General features: G+C 45.1%; 1 protein-coding gene across 6 annotated transcripts in view; it reads right to left on the bottom strand.

Annotated features, from left to right (window-relative positions):
* Window positions 1-390: 390 nt before the first annotated feature.
* The window catches only part of LOC125165218 (cytidine monophosphate-N-acetylneuraminic acid hydroxylase), a 127,998-nt gene continuing 105,453 nt past the window's right edge, over window positions 391-22,935 (bottom strand). For 4 of the 6 annotated variants that reach the window (XM_047857810.1, XM_047857809.1, XM_047857808.1 and 1 more), the window contains 6 exons: window positions 17,326-17,466; window positions 13,057-13,231; window positions 10,920-11,036; window positions 6,293-6,408; window positions 3,748-3,843; window positions 391-1,705 (listed from right to left, as the gene is read on the bottom strand). In XM_047857810.1, coding sequence (XP_047713766.1) covers window positions 3,768-3,843; window positions 6,293-6,408; window positions 10,920-11,036; window positions 13,057-13,231; window positions 17,326-17,466 — 625 coding nt within the window. In that variant the 3' untranslated portion in view covers window positions 391-1,705; window positions 3,748-3,767. Of the gene's footprint in view, window positions 1,706-3,747; window positions 3,844-6,292; window positions 6,409-6,485; window positions 9,308-10,919; window positions 11,037-13,056; window positions 13,232-17,325; window positions 17,467-22,935 lie in introns of those variants that run through there. The other 2 variants (XR_007152022.1, XM_047857813.1) reach the window with 2 other exon arrangements.

Genomic DNA, 22,935 nt, shown 5'->3' with positions numbered 1-22,935 from the left:
TTGAAGGCGGAGGTAACAGGATTTGCTGCTGCAGTGGATGTCAGAGCAAGGCATAAAGGATGATTTCACAGTTTTTGGTTTGAGTCATGGAAATGAGATACGAGAGAGGGAAAGAGGGCAGGTGATGTGGGGTAGAGAACAAGAAAGAAGAGGGTGATGCGGACACAGGTAGAAAAGAGCCATCTAAGAGGAGTAAGGAACAAAGTGAGGGCACGCAGGGTCGATGCCCTGGCGGTCCTGGTGATATGAAAGAATTGTTGGAGAGAGGGAATCAGAACGATATCACCGGAAAGTTAGCATGAAAGTAAAGATGGGCTTAATGGCGAGAAAATGAGTCCACATTTTAAAATGATCTTTTCTTTGCTCATCATATACATTTTAACATACATGTGATCGATATATATTACATTTATTTTTCAGTAATGATTGAATAGTTTACCACACGGTGTAAATCACAAAATACAATTCCTGAATTACATGCATAATGTGTGAGGTGAACCAGGAAAATGAAACATCATTGGTATTAATTGTCATGAGAAATAGATCAACTTTTCCATTACGAAGTGTGAATTCAGATATTTAAGGAGGTAAATTCACCACTGGATTCTTGTATCTTCAGAATTAAAGAGGTAGTATGTACACTCAGAAAATCAACATTGAAGTTCAGTCGATGAGAGGTGTGTGTGTGCGTGTGTGCGTGTGTTGTACTAGCAACGTCAACACGTAAAATAGCAACCTTGTTAACAGTCACATTTCCTAGGGATACATGTGCATGGCTGTGCCTTAATCGTGCAAATATCACCCAAAATTACAGACAGTAGCAGAAACTAGATAAATTAGTTGCCTATCTCAACCACTGAAACGATGTTTTTGTATGGTCAGACGAGGATTTCCCAACTTTTTCAAGGTATGGATGCTTGTTGTTGGCTTGTCTATTGATTTTGAACGATTTTTGTCTACAAAACTCATTACTAGCTAGTGTTCATTTTTTTTTTATCAACCAAAGATCTTTCCATTTGTTAGAATTTATAAGCTGCAGGAAATGACTAATTTTGCCCCAGAATCAAGATAATTTCAGTCCCAATGAAAGTTTTCCTTTTAGGGCAGCCTCTGCAGCCTTGTTTTGGCAAATGCATGCATTTCAACAATCTTTTTCAAAACAGCCCACAAGTCCTCTTACCTGACTCTCTTAATGGACCCTATTTGGGAAATCAATCTATTCAGGCACAAAATGTCTATCGTTAGATTCTTCTTTCATAATACTATTTTAAGTTATTCTCCTTCCTGCTTTCTTCTCACAGTCACTCATTTATCCATTTCTCTTCCGTCTTCTCTTTTTCTAACCCAACTTTTGTTACCTCACCCCCTTCCAGTTTCCTCATTGTCCTTGAGGGAATTCTGTCTCCTCCTGTTCTATTTCTTCAACCCTCAGATTCACATCTCTTCCTGTTATGATTGGTTTCCCATAGACAATCTGTTCCTGTAGGGTTCATCACCTCTTTTACAGAGAATTGTGTATGGAATAAGTGAAAGCTAAATTATCTGGCTATGTAGTGATCCACAAACATATGTGAACGTCTCACAAATGCAACATGTAATTATCCACTGTTGATTTCAATAAGGCATAAGTCCCTTTGGTATAAGCTTCCTGTGTTCAAGACGTAGCATCAGTAAATTCTTGAATTTTCTATGTTGTTTGGCATCTCTGTGAATTAAAGACATTAAGGGTAAATCTCACTTTAATACTTTTTCATTTTTTGTTGCATTGGGACAAATTTTTTGTCTTGTTCTTTAGTCCAAGTTACATAGTCTTTGATGCTTCAAAGGTCAGCAGGAGTCTAAAACTGGATTGTGAACTGAACTATATGGTTCTTCTCCCGACTTTTTACAGATTCACCATGTGGCTGACTGTAGGTCACAGGACTCTCCTGTCTATTTCATCAGGCCGACAAAGTTAACATTTATTGTCCACTTATCACATGCTACTCACTCACTCAGCAGTGACTTACCTGTGACACAACCCTGTGAGTGGGTGCTATCATTATGTCTACTTTACAGATGAAAACCTGAGACATAGGGAGGTTCACTAATTTGCCCAAGGTCATCCAGTAGGTGACAAAGCGCAGATTTTAACTTGAGAAGTCAGATTCCAAGTCGGAGGTGCTGACCGCCATACTTTATTGCCTTCCTGACGTGGCCACTTGAAAATGCACACGCTGGCCTCCTGACTGTAGCCTTCATCACCGCTCCATTTCGTTCACCCACTTACACAGAAGCGTCCCTGTGCATCTTTCAGAACTGCTCTGGCTCCGAGACCGTGAACTCTCTGCTTTTTCTGTCCATTACTTCCTCACCTTCCATGCCTCCTGGCCTCTCTAACTACTAAACGCACTCAGCACCTTCACGGAGGCCCCCTGACCCTGCTCCCTCAGGGCCACTCATGCCTCTTCTCCACTTCCCTTATTCTGTTGTCCCAGGAGGACTCTTCAAGGCTCCAGTCCACCTTGCATTTTTCTCCCTTTTCACTTCAGCCACTCTTTCTGTCTGGAATATTCTTTCCACCATCCCTCCCCTCTGTTTTAGCCTCATTAAGCACTTTACCCAAATTTCGAGCCACTCTCCGAACACCACCTCGCCTCTCCACGGTCCCCAAATACTACCTGCTCCATAATGTTCTTCCTGGTCATTTCAAAAAGTCAGATGTAATCTCTCCCTCCTCAGTACTCCCAACACTTAGTTTGTAACACAAACATAGTGCTTATCATCCAGTAATATGTGAATTCCCTTGGCTTCCCTTTTGGCTTATAATCCTAATTTAGAAGATCTAGCCCGATGCCGTGTGCTGGACTGGGGTATGGAGCAAAGGGCTAGAATAGGGAACAAAGAACCTAACAACTGAAAAAAAAAAATGTTTTATTTCGATCCTTAATTTTACTGGTAAGGACACTGAAGCCCAGTTTAAGAGACAAGTCGTACTGAGAGTGGGAGACAGAAAGTCACTGTTCCTTCCCTCCTTGAACGCATACCATGACTAAAATCGTATGTGCATGGGGCACAGCGCTAAGCACTAGGGATACAAAAGCAAGAGAGTTTACTAGTCAGAAAATCAGAGTCTACTGAGCAGAAAACAGGTTATTGCCGTACAATGTGATGAGACAGTGTTGGTGGGATAAATACATAAATAAATGCATGAGGCAAAGAATTTACTATCTTCGCAATAATATTATGTGATCTTTCTAATAGTAAGTGTGAGGAAACATAATTTTTAATTCAGTTAATAAGATCCCATCCCAAGCGGTAGGAAGAAATGTCAAATCTGATTTGAACCAGACAAACTGATCTCTATCGGCTTGAAAAAGGGAGAGGACTATTGCAAATGGGGAGGTGATATTTTCCATCGTACTCTGTTTTTCAGTTTTCCTCCCTTTGGTTTCTTCTGCTGCTCTGTGTTCAGGATTCAGCTCTGAACACTCACTGCCCTCCTGGATAATTTCCGTCTTGTTTTTTAACTGGCCGTATGTTCACGTCAACCAGACCAAACACTCTACGGACTTGGACTGGATGTACCCACTGCTCATTTTCTTTCTTTATCTCTAAACTTGAATGTTCTTCTTGTAATGTTAGCTCTTCTCACTCCCCTGAAAGTCAGGTTTTCTGACAGGTATGGCGCCTGCCTAATTTGGACGCCCGAGAGAGAGTGACAGGATTTACGACAAGGGTGTCTCCCAGACTTACGGCATGCCTCACCTGGAAAGCTCAGGTCTGCTCTACCCACAGTGCATCAGGAAGGACCTCCAGTTGGGTGGCGTGAGAGGGAGTTTTATTTGAAAATGGTTCCAAAACCTGTATAGGAGATAAAGCGCGGAAATACGTTTTGGAAATTTCCATGACGGCTGCTTGGCCAAGATCTGTTTGGTACCTGGTACTGAGCCCTCCCCTAAGAGATGGGGCTTCTGTACTGTTTCAGTGCCTGGCATTTTCAGTGTGTTGAATGCGGACCCTTAAACCAGGACAACTGTGTCTTATTTTTATCTTATCGTGGCGGGCCTTGCTTTAAGGAATTCTCGTATGTGAAAATATAGATTAGTATTCTGTACACAAAAGGATTAGAACCCGGTACTAGTGAGGGTCCAGGTAGCTGGGTCCTCTCCTACGTGTATCTGGGGAGATAAACTGGCTTCCCTGAACAAGTGGGCAGACTGTGCCCAAAGCCTATGCACTGTGTGCTCGCTGGATCCTGCAGCTCCGCTCGTGGGAATGTGTCCTGAGGAAACCGCCCTGACAAGAAACACCGACATGTTAACCCGCCACATCATCCAACAGTGAAAAGTTAGAAACAACTTACAGGTAGATCAAAGATTGTTCAGTAAACACGTAGGTACAAAGGGACACATGATATTAGGGGCGCCTGGGGGGCTCAGTCGGTTAAGCGTCCGACTCTTGATTTCTGCTCAGGGCATGATCTTACAGTCCGTGAGTTCAAGTCCCATATTGGGCTCTGCACTGACAGCGTGAGCCTACTTGGGATTCTCTCTCCTGCCCCCCCCCGCCCCTCCCCCTTTCTCTCATGTGCTCTCTCTCTAATATAAATAAACATTTTTAAAAGTACATACAATATTACTGGATGCTTACAGAAAGCACATGTGTAGGTGCTTATAAATGAAAAGGAAAGATTAACCAGATATAAACGGCTCTCTCTGAGGGGTGGAGACATTTGTGGTTTTAACTCTTTTTTGAATTTTTAAATACCTTTCCTCAAACTTTCTACAGTGGAGATATATTATCTTTACAACCAGTAAAATGTTCAATAAACTCATAAATCCCATTTGAAGAGAGACAAAGATAAACTGGGCTGTGACTGTTTCCCATGATTCATTAGGGGATCCTCTTACATTTATGACCTTCATTACCAAACAACAGAACAAAATAGTCTTCAGCACCAATATCCTACAAGAGGAAACTATTTTCTTAAGAAAATAACCTCTTGAATCTCCCCAAAAGTGGCTTCATTCCTGTGTTTCCAGAACAAGAAGTCAGGCATATGTTCTGTTCAAAATGAACAAAAGTCAAACATGTTTTACAGCCATTAAAAAGTTTGAGGTTTGGGACTCCCGGCTGGCTCGGTCGGTGGAGCACGTGACTCTTGATCTCGGGGTCGTGAGTCTGAGCCCCACCTTGGGTGTAGAGATTACGTAAAACGAAAATCTTTAAATAAAAAACTGAGGCTGATCTGTGTGTGTCTCAACACGAGGGATGCCAAAGATAACACTGATGAGTAAAAAAAAAAAAATGCAAGCCACCGATCTTTCGTACTCAGATTATATTTAAAAATTAACGGCAACAACAAACTTTTCCCTCCAACTGTATGGGACATCGTACCAGAGAAATGGTGACAGAAACAGGCCTGGGATGACTGATACGCACTGAACTTGAAGAGAGTTACCGAGAGAGCTCTGGTGAGTGGGCGGGGGGAGAGGCAGGAAACAGGGTTTTGCGGGATGGGTGGGGTGGTGTTATTTACTTTTTACTTCTCATGCTTCACCATTCTTTACATTTTCTAAAAATAATTTTAAAACGTTCAAAAGGAAATCGGTAAAAGAGAGACACGCCTGTGCTGCGGGCTCAAGGCCGAGGCAGATGGTACATTTTGCTTACTTACAGTGAAATTCCTGCACTTTTCATAGGGTCAGTGGTAATGATAAGAAACGATTCTCCCTCTTGGTGATTCTTTGGCAAATGTAAACATGGCCAACGGGCCTTTCTGATGTCTCAGCTCAAATATTCCAAGTACAGTCTTAAAGATGTACAGTTGTGTAACGGGAGACTTACATGGTTTTTGAAGTGGAGGGCGGGCAGACACTCAGTGGGCCATCCCCCCTAACCAAACCGTCCTCCAAATGCACCCTGGAGTTGAGCACAGGCCAAAATGTGATGTGGGAAAGGTCTGTCTTCAATGACCATGACTTTGTCACGTAAACACTGCCCCTCATTCTTGTCTTGGCAAACGCCCTCCTTCCCTCTCATAATGTCCTTTCATTTCTTGTACCAAGGAAATGTGGTTCAGTTCCAGAAAGGAACTGAAACACATCCATGTGAAGGTATAAATGACTCTTTAAAATATTACTTTTGTAATCAGATTTGCTTTTCACAGGTTAACAAAGGAATGAAGCTCTAATGGTGGAATCTCGCACATCCACCAGAATATGGGGGCACAGTCAGTCCCTGACTCTGCTTATATATCCGCGGCGTCCTCCACGGTGGCCTCGCATGTGCCAGGCGCTTTCCAACTTACAGGTGATGGTATATGTCAGGACTCCGTTGCAACCGGGTTTGGAATCCTATATACAAGTCGTCCCAGAGAAGACCGTTCTTTACCACGTGTCTGATGACGTCAACCCGGCTCCGAATCTGAAACAGACATGGAACGAAGAGCAGGGGTGACCCAGCCAGCACCGAGTACCGACCCCTCATGTCCCTGGGAGAAGCAGCTGTCTGGGACGGCAGGGACCCGGGCAGTCACAGTAGATGTCACAGGCCGGGGTGTGGGTGGGGGGTTGGTTGGAGAGAAGGGACCTGAGCTCAGCAGGAAGTGAGGGAAGGAAACGGGAAAGGGATCTGGAGCTGGGGAAGCAAGCCTCGTGGCACAGTCACATCGCTGGCTCGAAATCCACGTTCCAGCGTGTGGAATTAGCAACCGCTCTGTGCCTCAGTCTCCTCATCTACAGAACGCAGATGACGGAACCCTCCTCCGAGGGTGGCTGTGAGATTAACTGAGTTGACGCACATCCAAGACTCCTGCTGCACGGTAAGCTTTCCGCACAAGTGGGCGCTACAGTGTTATTCTCAAAGTGGCGCGTTCCAGTCTCCCGCCGGAACATTCTGCGGCACAGCCGAGCGTCCGGGTCTCCGGCCGTCTGCGGGTTTCGGGCCTGCCTCACAGCAAGACCACCTCAGGTAGGGGGTCAGGCCCTTCCCTTTCGAGAATCTCAACTCCCGACACGGAAGCTCGGGGCAGGCGTCAGAAGAGTTCAGGATTAGCAGACAAGCAGAGATGGTTTGGAGCGTCAGCCGAGGGCTTACTACTCAGGTGACCTTAACCTGGCTCAGCCTCAGTTTCCTCTCTTACAGGACTGTTGGGAGAAAAAACTGATATCATTTATAAAAAGAAGTGTGCAAAGATCCGCGGTGGCTTCGACACGGCAGCCGCACCAGCGCTAAAGGTCACCAGGAGCTTTCTCGGTATCGGGCGTCGGATTTGTCCCTGGGAAACAGCACACGGAAGCCACTAGACGCCAACTTCCGGAAATGACACGCCATTACGTGACGTAGGGTGACGAGATGGACACCGTGGTTTACTTGTCTCGCCTGCACCTTCCCTCCAAAAAGATGACATCCGCTGTGAGCGCGGACACAGCTCAGCGGCTCTGTTCTTCCACCAGAAGATTTAGAAACGTGACTGCAGTTGGGCCGGGATGAGCCTGCCCCTCGTGAGCCTGAGGTCTCGTTCCTCATACCAGACAAGGAGATGGCCTTTCTAACCTTTCAATCTGGAGAAGAGCACACAGAAGACCGGGGGACACAACTGAGAAGGATTTGGGGTACAGATGGGAAGGTCCTGGTGACTGATGAGTTTTGGGGGTGAGGGAAAGGGCCACCGTGTCAAGCGTGGCTCATCGTCGGGGGTCAGTGCTGCCAAAAATCCAGAAAAGAAAGAGCGGTTCTAGAGAAGGAAGAGGATGAGCTGGAGTTTGAACAGGTTGAAAAGGAGGTGATGAGGATTTGGAGATGGGGTGGCGATATCGGGCGGGCCGCTGACTGGAAAGAATCTCAAGCCCGAGCGTGTTGTGGGGCAGGACATACAGATTTTGGACTCATTAGCGGAGACGCGGTACCAGCAGACGAGATCGCCCAGGAGGAGGCGCGGGAGGAAGAATGATTTGAACACAGAACCCCAGGGGGGAAACAAGAACTTTAAGTGATGCCTGGAGAAAGAGAGGCCCTGGAAGAATGCAGGAGAAGAGTCGGGAAGCGAAAAAACCCCAGGGGCAGAGTCACAGGAATGGAGAAAGGACTTCAGTTTGAAAAGATGGACCGGTCACGCGCAATAAACCACCTGTGTTCTGTGCACTCTCAGGCCCAACCAGCGTGTTCACAACGCACGTATACAGGTATCAGCTGTCACGGAACAGGAAACAAAGGGAGTCGTTGACCAGCAAGAGATTTCAACTAACTTCAATCTGGAATGTAGGCTGATGAGGGGCAACCAAAGACAGAGTCTGCAGAGTCCCAGAGCGCGTGGGGAGGGGCGTCCAGACGTGCAGGGGGCAGAGGTGGGTCCCAAGGGCGATGTGAGGACACACAGCATGACGTACATGCAACCGCTGACCTGTTCCTATGGCCCTACGCGCTGTTCTCACTGAATACCTTCAGACAGTTCTCTGAGTAAATGGAATGGATTCTGGCGGGAGCCCAAGGGGGTGGTTTCCTCGTGATGTCCCAAAGCCAGGAGCTCCACACTTTGGAGCTTAGGGGACCCCCGACCTAACAGCTAGCTGTTCACCCCCATAACTTAAACTGGTGACCCCCTGACCAAACAGCCTAGCTCGCGGGTCATAGAGCCCGCGGTCCCTTTTTAACAAACTGAGTTAGTTTTGTGCTCATTCGTAAATCTGGGTATTTCACATAAAAATCCAGGCTTCCGAGTTCTCTGGAATATTCCGATCAGCTGGGGCTCATCAGGCGCTGCCCCCTTCCACGTGATAGTCCCCACCCTGCTCTCCTGTTTCCAACCTGCCTTGAGCCAGCGGTGAGCACTGAAGCATGTGATCCCTGACTTTAGGTAAAGCCCGCCGATGACAAGTCCTATACAGGCACAGAGAGCCCTACACCAGCTGGGGAAAGGTCTTGTCACTGGTAAATACAGATGAATCCCTTACTTGTCCAAAGTCACTTACAAAGGAAGAAAGATCAGCCTGCGGTAAGCAGCGGGGCACACGGGGAGAGGCCAAAGGAGCAACGCCCTCCACGTCCACGCAAGGTAACCTGCTAGCCAGCGTCGTGCGCTCGGCTAAACTGCCTTGCGACGCGAGGCAGGAAACTATGTAAAGTTCAGCTCCCACGCATCCCTTCTGTGGCAGTGACTTAAGCAGAAAGTGTAAAAGCAAAGAAGGTTGGGACCTGGCCGGGGTCTGGAGGCAGGTAAGGGACGTCGCAGGGTGACAGATCTGTAGAGACCCAGAGGAGCTCATCCAGATTGGAGCAGGAGGAGGTGGACTGCAGTGGCCATGCATCTAGGAGACACGGAGAGCTGGTGAGACAGAAGATATACTTATGAGCTTGAAAGGCAATTAATGGTTTAAAAGAAAACAAAACAAAACAAAAACAGAAACGGGCAGCATGAGAGGACTCTAGGAGCGCTTCCAAGGGTAGGCATAAGCAAACCTCAGCATGAGAAAATCTCCCTAAGATCCTGGCAGATAAAAGCACCGAGAGCCACATCACAGAGCACCAGGCATGATGATGATGCACTTCCCGGTGCATTTAAATCTGCAGCAAGCGGTCGCTTGCTTGCTTTACCCAGCAGATGTGAAAAAGCGACTTTCCGCTGAATATTTTACATGAACTTGTTAATCAGAAAAGTCTGAAGATGTATCTCCTTGAAGGCGAACAGATACCTCAATGTACAGATTTTGTAAATTCAGAATCTGAGGAGCAACATAGTGGCTAAAGTCTAGAGCCTAGAGTCTAGCTAGACTCTAGAGCCAGACAGCGGAGGTCAGCCCTGTGCCCCACCGCTTGCCAGCTGGACAGCCTGCGGGCAAGTTCCTGACCGCCGGTATGGCGTTACCCTCATCCAGAAGTGGGGGATATAGTGATCTCTGTCCAGAGATTGCTGCCGAATAAATGACTTAATGTTTATAAAGTGCTTAGAGCTATGCGTTTGTTAAATAAAGCAATAAATGTAATAGATCCATTTTGCTTAAAATGGGTGCTTCAACACAGGGTTCTCCTCTATGTGAAAACCCAGTTTTTTTTAAAACCCAGAAAACAGGCAATCAGTCATTGGTTGTACTGAAGTTTCGACCTAGGATTCTCTTCAATAGCAAGTACTTTACGAAACCTTAAAATACAAATCAAAATATTAAAAGGTCGTTTAAGAACACATCTGTTATCCAAAGGTACGTTTAAACCACTGCAATTAAAGTAGCGTGCGTTTATATGGCACAAGTAACAAGTTCAAGGGCAGACCGTATATCCTCCTAATTTCCCGAATGGTCGTTATGTTTACATTCACATAGAATTTAAAATTACAGCGCATGCTCCTGTATATTATTAGTTATGTGACTACCACAAAGTGGTAGAGTGGGAATACATCCCATGGAAAGAAAAAACCAAGGCTTGGACAGGTTAAATCACTTACTCAAAGCCTATAATCAGCAGGGAGGGGGCACCAGTCCTAAGCTTGAAGCGGTCTCCAAAGCAATAGCTCTCCCTTTCCATTATGGCGCCACAGGTCAGGGATTTGCTCAAAACTGGAGCTCTATCAAAGATGTGTTGATTTATGTTGACTGAATTCCTTTTATAGGGATGCCCACTGGGTCCACTGGGGGGAAGGAGGCAGAGATCTCAAGGCTTGCGGGTCTGATGATAGCTTAAGTGGGTCGGGTTTGGGCAGTAAGCACGTAGAGGAGCCAGTCTTTGCCATGGACTCAAAAAGCAGCAAGTACGGACTTCAGTTAATAATTATGTTTCAACACTGCCTCATTAGTTGCGACAACTACCACAGTAAAGGAAGGTGTTAACGATCTTCTGTACCATCCTCGCAAGCTTTTCCGTAAATCTAAAACGACTCTAAAATAAAAAGTGGATTTAAAAAGGAAGGAAGAAAGGTAGACAGGAAGGAGCAATTTGCTGCTTACTTCCTCATACGGGTGTTCCCGGCTTGGTCTCTCTTTTGGAAAGGATAAGTCTAGAAAGTCAACCAAATAGTCATATCCTCCAGGAAAAGGGCTGAAGTCCTCATCTGTTTCAATCATCTGTGCAAATGACAACATGGTAAAGGCAAGAAGCATATGAGTCTGGTGGTCAAAGTCTTCTAAAAATCCTAGACTGTGTAAGACCCAAACATCCTTAAATGATAGCAACGAATTGGAGTTCGTATAGTCCCTCCCTCAATCTCTCTCTCTTGAACTGATAACATTCAAATCCTAGCCTTCTACACAAGCAAGCTTCTTCACATCACTAACTTCGATCAAGTTTACAGAGAAGATTATCATCATCTTGAGTATTGTTAGTAATGAGACAGCAAACACCATGATAAGTTTGTAGGCAAAGGAAGAAATAAAATGTGCAATGTTTCTCATCATGAAATAGCAGCTAAACAGCCATAGCTTCATGGAAAATTCCAAATATTTTCTCTTTTTCATACTGATTGTCCAACTGAAAGTAATCATTTAGGCCAATGCTCTCCAGGTCTCTGGACTTCAAAGACCATTTCCCAAAAAATATTCGGGAGCTAATATAAGCACCGATGTAGTGCCTTTGAATGACACAAAGGGTTGGGGGCACAGACCCCTTCCTGCTCCCACTCCTGTGCACCTGAAACGCCATGTATAACTTGACTCCCCCACAATATAATAGCATGTTGACTAGAAGCCTTACCGATAACATAAAACATAAACACGTTTTTTATGTAATATGTACTGTATACTGTATTCTTACAATAGAATAAACTAGAGAAAAAGTGTTATTAAGAGAATCCTAAGAGGGGCACCTGGGTGGCTCAGTCATTTAAACGTCTGACTCTTGGTTCTGGCTCAGGTCATGATCTCGTGGTTTGTGAGTTCGAGCCCTACATCAGGCTCTGTGCTAACAGCATGGAGCCTGCTTGGGATCCTCTCTCTCTCTCCCTCTCTCTGCCTCTCCCCTGCTCTCTCTCTCCAAATCAATACACACTACATTGAAAAAAAAGAAATTCATAGGAGAATTTACATATATACAGTATTATATTTACAGTCCTCAATTGTTAAAAAACCTGCTTATAAGTGTCACTCAAGAGTCAACCGCATTTTATTTCCCAGTGAGGACTTAAAAAAAGTCTTACATCTACTTTTATTTCATTAAGGGAAGAATGCTTTGACACCTCAAAAACAGAGAGGACCTAATCTTGGAATAATGACCATTCATCCCGAGAAAAGAAAGCTGACAACTTTGTAACCATACTCGTAAGCATACTCAAACTTACTCACCACTGACCGGAGAAATCATTGTCATAGACTGGCACCGACCCCCAGGCCAGGTTTTAGGAATCATTGCCTTTAAGAATGGCAAGAATTGCCTGGTATTACCGTTCAGGGGTTGAAAGGTAAACCTGGGAATAGTCCTCACTCTGAGGGGCCCCGGTCCTTGTCTCTAAGAGCGAATGTTGTCTGTTGCCTGATGCGCTGTCCCTAAACTTTGCGCACTAAATAGAAGCCGGATAAAATATACATGTGAGTGGCTGGTTACTCCAGCCCCTGCAGTACTCCTGGCCCACTGTGGCTCCCTCTTTCTCTTGCACCTCCTACCTGTTAGTATTTACTTTGCTTTTGGAGACACTTTTAGCTTCGGTGGCCAGGTTATAACCCGAACCGCTTGGCTTGTGAGCCCTGTATGTACATGCTGCAGCGAATATAAGTTTCAGACCTCCAGCCCAGATCTAGCACTTAACCTTGTGCTTAAACCTCATGGTCTGTGCAATCTGATTCTTACCACAGCTGCAGATAGGAGGCACCTGTTTCTATGTCACCAGGCTACAAGTCAGGTGGGTAGCACCTTCCAGTTCCACAGCGTAAAGAGCTGTTTCTGCCAATGCTAAACAAAACAGAACACCCACAAAACCCACAACAACAATCGTGGGACAAGAATGCTCCCAAAGCAAAAGTGAGCTGGACCTGAGGGAACATGCCCTACATTTGGCGCTTAAGGCAGGCTTATTGAGAAATAAACTGGAATGCTCAGGGGGTTTCCTCTAGTTCCATAATACAAGAGCAAAGACAGACAACACTTACGACGTACCCTGACCACCAGGTTGTAATCCTTAAATCCCGCCCAGGTGAAGTATTCTTTTATCCAGGATGAGTGAAGAAATATCTCATCTCCTACAGCAGCATTCAAGATGTTCAAATAGGGTTCAAAGTCCCAGGAATCCTTGTAGATCTTGGTCCCCTCTGGAGGCTCTATGATGCCCTTGCTTAAAGACACAAAGGTGACAATTAGTCTTATTGTGACAATGTGAATCCCTGGCACTGATGACTATATTATGGTTATGCGGGATGTAAACGTTAGGGAAAGTCTGGGGATGGGACTATGGGAAAACTCCACATCTTTTGTAACTTTTCCCTAAATATTAAAAAAAAATCATAAATTACATTAAAAATTAAAAAAAAAAAACATCATTTGATTCCCTCTTGAGTCCTTGTAGGAGAGCTCAGTCTATGGAAGCTGTGTGCCCACATACATGTCCCATAAAGAGATTGGTCCTGGAGGAGCCGGAAGGGTAGTGAAGGTTTACGGGAATGCCAAGAGCGCTGTTACTTCTTTTATTTATTTATTTTTTAATGTTTACTTTTGAGGGAGACAGCGACAGAGTGTGAGCAGGGGCGGGGCAGAGAGAAAGAGAGACAGAATCCAGAACAGGCTCCAGGCTCCGAGCTATCAGCACGGAGCCGGACGCGGGGCTCGAACTCACGAACCGTGAGATCATGACCTGAGCCGAAGTCGGACACTTAACCGACTGAGCCACCCAGGTGCCCCAAGAGTGCCATACTTCTGGGGAGGCTCCTTCCTGCACACACTTGAGCGACGGCCCCAGACATCTGTTGCGTGTCCAGAAGGCATATTACCCGAGGTGGCTGAGTACGTGTGACACTTTTGGATGCCTCTGCCTATCCAGGTGGAAAGTGGCCGCTGGAAGGAAATCACCGATGGCCACAGGGCCTGACCGCCCCGCAAGGTGGCTGCGAGGAGGCACCTAGTCAGAGTGTGCGTGTACAAAGGGGGGATTCCACAGGGAGAAAGAAGGGCACGAAGGTGAGAGAAGCCATAAACAAGGAAGGCAAAAGCGAGCCCTTCCAGATCAACAGTCAACCAGACAGTAGCCGTCAGAATGCCTGGATGATTCGGAAACGTCCCACAGAAGTTCCTGAGGAGACGTGTGAGGAGTGGGGCCTGAACCCCAACCTGCACCGAGCTGTGAATCGGCCAGTGTGGTGGGTTTCCAAGTCAGAATACATTTCAAGGTCAAAGTCCATGTCTGGGGCGGGGGGGGGGGGGGGGGGGGAGGTTGGAAAACCACTGATCTGGGCCCTTTTGATTCAAGTAGCTAAACGATGGAAGTGTTGAATATAATGTCATATTTATGTTGCGGATGTCCACTCACGGTCCCGCCCCCAGCCTCCGCGGAATGGAAGTGTGGGGGAAGCAGCAGCATGACTGGCACTTAGAAGGGGCTCAACAAGTCTCTGTTGAGCGTCTCAGCGAGTTTAGCCTAGCTTCGAGAAACAGCCAGAATTTGGGGCCTCTGACACGTGGTCCTCCTACTGTACTGATCAAACCACAGCTGAGACGGACAGATGGGCAATTTTATTCTGAAACCCGGTCAGCAATCTGGATAACCGAGTTCTCTGACCTCCCCAGAGCTCTGTCCATCCAGTGCGGAGAGGGAATCGCCGCGTGAAACACGGAACCCTGAACCCTAGAAATGGAACGGGATGTGAAGGGGGCAGGGGAAACCCAAGGAGGGAAACAGGCACCTGTCTACTAAATACCTGGCAAGCCACTGTAGGTCTGTACGCACCACTTCTCAACACGATGCTTTTGGTCCATCGCTCTCCCAAAGCTACAGACGCGCTAGCTTCGGTGAGAAATTACTTAACAGAATCCCAAAGCTTCTACCTGGGAAGTCAATCTCAGAGCTACTTGTGCAACTCCTTGCCGGGTCTCGGCTTAAAGCCACACTCATCTCAGGCCCCCCAGCTGCCTTCTCGACTGGAGCTGTTCTCCCTGTAGCCTCTTGCCCAGTTCACGCTCCTCTGCAGGCTGAAATGGTTTCTCCAGAACATAACGCAGTGATGTGCCTGCTCTGCTGAGTAACTTTCTCAAGCGCTAGTTACTCCCAGGCAAGCTCCCTGCGTGGTTGCACGAGGCCTTTGTGACCCTGGCCCCCCCACGTGGCGTCTGGCATTCCTGCTTCACGAGGGAAGGACATTTTCACGGCTGTGTCCCTGTACCTAGTAGTACCTAGGCAGGCATACCAAAGGAGCTCAATAAATCGTTTCTGAATGAATGACATACACTTGCTCACTGGTTCAAAGTGTCTGTGCGCATCAAACTCGCAACACCATCGACCCCTCCCTTCGCCAGCACACGCCATTCCCTCTGGAATCTGGAATCTCTCCTTCCCTCTCTCCGTCCCTCTCATTCGCTCCCTCTCAATTACTCTACTAGTAACCCCTTCCCCTCTGAGACCTAGTTCAAATGCCAGAGATTTCAGGTTGAGCTTTTCCTGACCACACTTCCTGTTCTCCCACCCCCTCCTCCCCTCACCAGGCAGAGGGAAGCACTTAGCCTTCCACGTCCCTCACACTCCGTGTCATTACTGAGAACCCAACAGCGCTACGCTCTTGTCACCCAGAATGTTCGGTAAGATGCAGTGATACAAATGCACATCCCCAGGCTCTACCTCGGATCCAGAGCCCCGGGGGGTGGGGCTCAGGGATCTGCATTTACCCAAGTTCCTCAAGGTTATTCTGTTTGCGAATTCCTGCTCCAGGATGCGTCCGGAGGACAGGACCCAGAAGATACGGAGCTCAGCAAACGCCAAATGACAAAGGCTCTCGAATGCCCCTCTAATACCGGAATAATTAACAACTTCTCTTATCCTTGATCTGGAGAGTAAAAACTGCTTTTATCCTAGAAGCACTGGGGGGATCCTAAAGAATCTGAAGCAGGAAGGAACAGGAACAGTTTTGTATTTTGAAAAGTTTACTCTGGCAGCGATGTAAAAAATTCTCTTACTTTTGATCTGGAGAATAAAAACTGCTTTTATGCTAGAAACACTGGGGAGATCTTAAAGAATCTGAAGCCAGAAGGAACAGGAAGCGTTTTGCATTTTGAAAAGTTTACTCTGGCAGCAATGTGGAGTGGGGGCTTATCCACCTTTTGCCTACGGTCCCTGTAAGAATTAACATTGAATCATTATATCAGGACCCTCGGGGTCCACCAAGGGCACCTCTGACACGAAAGTTTCCTGAAATCATCATTCCCTTTATTACAGGCAAGGTACTCGGGTGTATTCTATTCCGTTCGATTTCATTTTTCAGAAATGCAGGTTGTAATGAATGTCACTGATTTTTATGACCCACCAAAAGCCACCGTGGATTTTGACCAGCAGATTGGAACTGGTTGGTATAGAGAACACAGATACAGGCACAGACAAGTCAGGGGACACCGTGGGAATCGAGGCTAAAAATGATGAGAAGCTGAATGAAGGCCATGGCAGAAAAGGCTAGAGGCAAGTGATGGAGTTATGGGGGGTTTATGGAGGAGAAAGGACTGGCTTCAACAACCGGTTTCACACAGGAAGTCAGCAAAGGGTCAGAATCGCTAACCCCTGCCTTGGCAGGGGTGAGGCTGGGAGCAGGTGTGCCCTTTTGGTTAACTGTGTGATTCGCTCTCTAACTCACCCCGTCAGTTTCTAAATTAGGGTGAGGAACTTATGGTTTCATTTGGCTCAAGACAAGTGTTTATAAAAACATAGGTCGGCGCCATCGATGTTAACTTTTCTCGAATCGCACCCCCGATGCGAGGCTACTTGCTCAGATGTGCTCTGCATGGGACAGGCGGTGGGGTAATGTTTATGCTGATATGAAAACCAACTCTCGTGTCCGTTGCGTTTTACTTCTTTAAGGCAACTTCTTTTTGAGCCTATCAACGGTCCCTGATAGGAATAAAACACCCTCACCCTTCATCCTCAAATAAGGTTCTGAGATGAGGAAGACATTTGAGTATTTGTTACGGTGCATGAGAAACCTACGGGAAAACTCAATCTTTTCCCCCTTAGATCTGAAAGATACTTAATGGTTTATTTAAACAGTAAGACTTCCGTTTCTACAGGTGACGTGTGGATCTGATTCCATGAGAATCTCGGCATGCCAGTCAACAAAGACTTAATATTCCTACAAGCGAGGACCTGTCAAAAGGCCACAGGTATGCTCTTTATTTTCTCACAAAATTGAAAACCATTCGTTAACCATCCTTAAGTCTCTATAAAGACTCAAACCAAACCTGTCTGTCGGGTCCTTTAGCATCCGACTCAGATCGAGAGTGGCTCCAGGCCGTGGGGTCCACGTTACCACATCAGAGTTTTTCTTGATAAGATTGTTGAGTTCATTTGGGTCATTTTTGATGTTTGTTTCCTTAATATACCTGTGAAAATAAGAGCATGCTTATGTAAGAAAGCAATTAATTCTCAGATGCACAGTCTGAGTAGCGCGATGCTAGAATTTTTTTGTCTCTTCATTCCCATTTACCAATAACTTACCGCATGGAAAAATAAAGACTATACTTGGCCTAATGTCCCTAATTAGGGAAGAATTATTAGTCCAAGAAGTTGTACTTATACTTTGTCTTTAAGTATAATCATATGGTGATTGGATGTAAAAAGACCGACTATTTTTAACAGGTGGGAATAGCACACGCTTGTATGTGATATTAACTAAACGTACAGATGACAAAATAGTATTCGATAGGAATAATACTAAGCACTGACCATGAGCTAGTCGACTTTACCTTCACAGCTCTAATGAGACAGCTACCATTCATGCTCTCACCGTAGAGAGAAGGGGACTAAGGCTTTGAAAGGCCAGGTGACTTGCCCGAGGTCACCCCCCTGGACGGCAGCGCCCACCCGGCTGTCCACCACACCGCACAGCCAGGAGGCCACAGGAAGGAGCTTCTCCCCCAGTTTGGGATCCAAGTCTGAAAAGTCACCACTCGTCATGTGCGGTTATACGCGAGAAGACGGCTATCTGCGAACCAGGAAGCCAGGGCTCACTCGACGCTGAATCTGCAACTTGATGTTGGACTTTCCAGCCTCCTGAGAAATGAACCTCGGTTGTAGAGCACACGTACCTTCAGTCATAGCCCTTCCTGACACCTAGCTTCTCACTGTGCTACCGAGCCGAGCCGACCATGTCCCAAATTTAATTCCAAACCACAAGCTTTCTGGAAATCACCATCTCAGGGTCATATGGGAAGGTGGTGGTGGGGCTGGGGCAGAGAAGGGGCGATCCAGAGAAAAAGGATTTGTCCCTGTGTTTCACCTGACACGGGTTATATAGACAGACATTTCTATTAAAGGGAATTTAACCTCCTTGAGCTACAACCCGCTCACCTAGACTGGATACAGAATTTTAGTCAGACAAACACAAAACATATGTAAGCACCTGGATTTCTACAGCACCAGGGGACTTACATCACCTTATGACCCTGGAATCCATTCGGCAGATATGAGTGAAGACGGCACTCCACCCACAGATGCGAGTAGCTTTTCCCTTCCCACTGGCATTAATGAACCTCCAGCAGGGTAGAACTCACTTCGAAGCAGTTGCCACCATTCTGTCTTTTCTTACGACCTCTAGTCTCAAGATGGTTCACTGCCTGGTCTCTCTGCCTCCCATCTCGTCTCCAAACCACGATACTGTCAGATTACTCTTCCTAAAACACAATGTGTGGTGTTCACAAAACTCTGTCACTTCCTGATGCTTCCCTGTCTCCCTCTCTAAAATAATAATAAAATCAATACTGAGGTGCTGCCCTCTGAGGGGCACTGCGAGCGCTGAGAGCAACATTTGTCCATTACTTACACACAGAAGAGTGGCTTGCCATTACTTTAAAAGGCAGCATTTTAAGCAGCCAAGTGTCCTGTAATCAAGCATGCACGACATCTGGTTCTTCTCCACGTTCTTGGAATTCAGTCTCCTTAACGCCTCTTGAATCTGAATTCCCTTCTCACTCCCCACTGTCACTCACCATCCCCGCCTAGATTATTGTCATGGTTCTCAAACCGGTCTCTAGGATCAGTATTGGCCTTTCCCTTTCCAACGCACAGACACATGACCTAACTCCCCCTCTGATCACATCGCTGTTCCTCATCAGACTCTTTTATTGGGCTCCTCATGCCTTCAAGGTAAAAATCCAAGCCACTTGCCGTGGAAGACACAAGGCTGTTCACTGTGTGGCTTCCTGGTTTCTCCCACCACGCCTCACGTAGCTTCCTTAGTCCCCTATACTGAGCTCTGTCATCTCAGCATCTTACTGTCTTTTCCGGCCAGTGTCTACTCCTACTTCGAAACTGACCCTCACCGTCTCACCCGGTACTCATTTTCTGACCCCCACTGCCTCCTAAACACACACGTGTCCTATGCTTTTCGTGCTGTATCATGATGGTTTTTCTCTTCCAGGAGACGATCGCTCAGAACACAATCATTTATCTCTGCTTTTTCAGTACCTAGACCAGTGCTGCTCAGTAAATGATAAATGAATGCATAATGAACAGTACTGATCAAAGGAAACGACTTTTTAATCTTAGGTCAGTCTTTACAGAAAGATCAGGAAGATATGAGGTCGCTATATAACTCCACAAGAAGGTGGGAAGAATGGAAACACATCTGCGATAGGATGTATCAAACACAGCAAATAGGACGTGATTAAACATGTGCCGATAGTTCCTCCGAGAACACGGAATGTTCAAGTGAGAACAGTCATGTTTTAATGATGACACAAATGAAGCCTAGAAAAGTCAAATAATTGCTTCTAACGAATGATAGAGGGAAGACCTAAATTCCACGTGCATGATTTCTTCTATGGTGCTGTGCTGCCTGTAACGGAGGAGAAATCACGGCTGGTCCCTACAGGATTACTGTTATGAAAACTCATCTTGAGGACTGGTTTCTTTATTATCCAACAGATTTATAATAAATTTATAATTCTGTAATATCCAGCAAGCTGGTACAATGACACATGCATTGCCTGTCTGCACATGTCTGTCTTTTGTTCACAGAATGCTCCCGGTAGGGAGGACAAAGAGGCTCGTCGCAAAGCAGATGGTGCTTGTAGTTGCTCATGAAAACAATATTGCAGTAAGAGGCTGAGTCACTGCATGTACTAAGGATAAAATAAGCCTTATATATAATTACAGAATCTTATAAAAGCAAAATTAATCTATAAGGTAGTAGTATTTAAAATAAAACTGTGCTTCCAATACGAGAACATGGATAAGTTATACATATTGTTTTTCCAAGGGGTTATGGGTGCCATAAAATGCGCAACCTGGGGGCGCCTGGGTGGCTCAGTTGGTTAAGCGTCCGACTTCGGCTCAGGTCATGATCTCACGGTCTGTGAGTTCAAGCCCCGCGTCGGGCTCTGTGCTGACAGCTCAGAGCCTGGAGCCTGTTTCAGATTCTGTGTCTCCCTCTCCCTCTGCCCCTCCCCTGTTCATGCTCTGTCTCTCTCTGTCTCAAAAATAAATAAACATTAAAAAAAAGTGTGCAACCTGAGTGTATCACAAACATGACTCAAACAAATACACGAGTTTTAACTACCAGGGCTGAAGGTGTTAGGAATAACTATTTGCTTTGTTTGTTTTTTAATTAAAAAAAATCAATTTACATTCAGTATTTTTAGTTTTTGAGAATGGCTCTGTGAATTTTAACACATGTACAGATTTGAGCAACCGCCACTGCAATCAGTATACAGAGCGGTCCGATCACCCCTCAAAACTCTCTCGGGTTGCCCCGTTTCAGTCAAATGCTCCCCCCTAGTCCAACCCCTGGCAACCGCTGATCTGTTCTCCACCCCTATAGTTTTGCCTTTTCCAGAATGCCTTATTAACAGAATCATACAAGATGTCAACTTTTGAGACCGACTTTCTCCACTTAGTATGATGCCTTTGAGATTCATCCATGTTGTTGTGTGTTATCAGTCTTTACTTTGCAGTGTATTCCGTGATGTAGACATCGTGGTCTGTTTAGCCATTCACCTGTGAATGATATTTGAGTTGACTTTGTAATCATGAATAGAGCTGCTATTAATATCTGGGTACAGCTTGGGTGTGAATAAAAGTTTAATTTTTTTAGGCCAAATACCCAGGAATGGAATTTCTGGGTCATGTGATAAATGCATGTTGAAAGAAACAGCCAAAAGTTTTCCAGAAGGCTGGGCCAGTTGGACTTCCCAACAGCCATCTGTGAAAGCCCCGTTGCTCTGCATCCTTACCATAACTGGCTACTGTCAATTTTCAAAAGTTTGTTATTTCACTGTGGTTTTAACCTGTATTTCCTAATGGCTAATGATACGAGCACATCATTTCTTATGTTGATTTGCTTCTATATAGCTTCTTTGATGAAGTATCCATTCAAATGTTGCGTCCACGTATTATTGTTTCCTGACATTGGTTTCTGAGAGTTCATTATAGATTCTGGATACACGTTGTTAGTCAGATATTTGATTTGCAAATATTTACTCACGGTCTTTAGTGTATCTTTCACAGAGAAAGATTTTTTAATTTTGATGAAGTCCAATATATTAAACTTTTCTCTATGGATTGTTTTTGGCGTTATATATAAGAAGTCTTTGCCTAACTCATGGTCATGAAGATTTTCTCCTGCCTTTTCCTCTAAAAGTTTTATAGTTTTACATTTACATTTAGGTCTATGATATCCTTTGACTTATTGTTTTGGTATACAATGTGGGGTCTTAATCGAGATTCACTGTTTGCATGCCAATGTCCAATTGCTCTATTAATATTTACCGAAAAACTCTCTCTTTTCTGTTGAATTGTTTTTGCACCTTTGTCAAAAATCAACGGTTATATTTGTGTGGATCTATTTCTGGACTCTCTTCTCTGCTCCACTGATCCATGTGTTTATCCCTTCATCAGTCTCATGCTATCTTGATTACTGTAGCTTTACAGCAAGTCTTAAAAGTGGGGAGCGTGAGCCCTCCAAATTTATTCTTTTTCAAAATTGTTTTGGCTATTCTAGTTCCTTTGCTTTTCCTTATAAATTTTATAGTTAGCTTGTCTGTATGTACAAAAAATTCTGTCAGGATTTTGATGGGTACTGCACTGAACCTACAGATTCACTGAGAGATAATTAAATAGTGACTATAACAACACACTCTTAACCGATAAATCACAACATTGCAAGGTAAATGAGAAAATACTTAGTAATAAAATGAAAACAAAAATACAAAATACAAAACCCATGAAATGTAGTAAAGGCTGTGCTCGGAGGAAAATTGATAGCTCTAACATCTGTATTAAAAAAGAAGATCAATAGAGAGAATCAATGAAACCAAAAGTTGGCTCTTTGAAAAGATCAAAAAAATTGACAAATCTTTATTAGACAAAGAATAAAAGAAGACACAGATAACTAAAATCATAAAGAGAAACACTACTACTGACCTTACAGAAAGAACTATAAGATAACGCTATGAACAATTGAACACGAACGAATCAAATAACTTAGGTGAAATGGGAAAATTCCTAGGAACACACACAGTGTTTAAACCAACTCAAGAAGAAAATAGAAAACATCCTCATTCTCGAACTCTCCCCTCAACATAGAAGGAAACACTTCCTAATTCACTCTATGAGGTCAGTATTACCCTGATACCAAAGGCAGGCAGGTGACAGGATTAAAACTTCCAGCTGTAAAATAAGTGATGCAGATGAGAAGCACAGCATAGGTACTGTAGTCACTAAGATCATAATAATGTTTTATGGTGACAGATGGTAACTACACTTATCTTGGTGAGCAGTGAGTGATGTATAGAGTTATCAAATCGCTATGTTGTACACCTGAAACTAATATGTCAACTTCTTCAAAAATAAAA

This window comes from Prionailurus viverrinus, chromosome B2, assembly GCF_022837055.1.
Source record: "Prionailurus viverrinus isolate Anna chromosome B2, UM_Priviv_1.0, whole genome shotgun sequence".
Classification (NCBI taxonomy): Eukaryota; Metazoa; Chordata; class Mammalia; order Carnivora; family Felidae; genus Prionailurus; species Prionailurus viverrinus.
The sequence above is the reverse complement of the archived record's forward strand: the minus strand, read 5'-3'. Positions and strand labels throughout refer to the sequence as shown.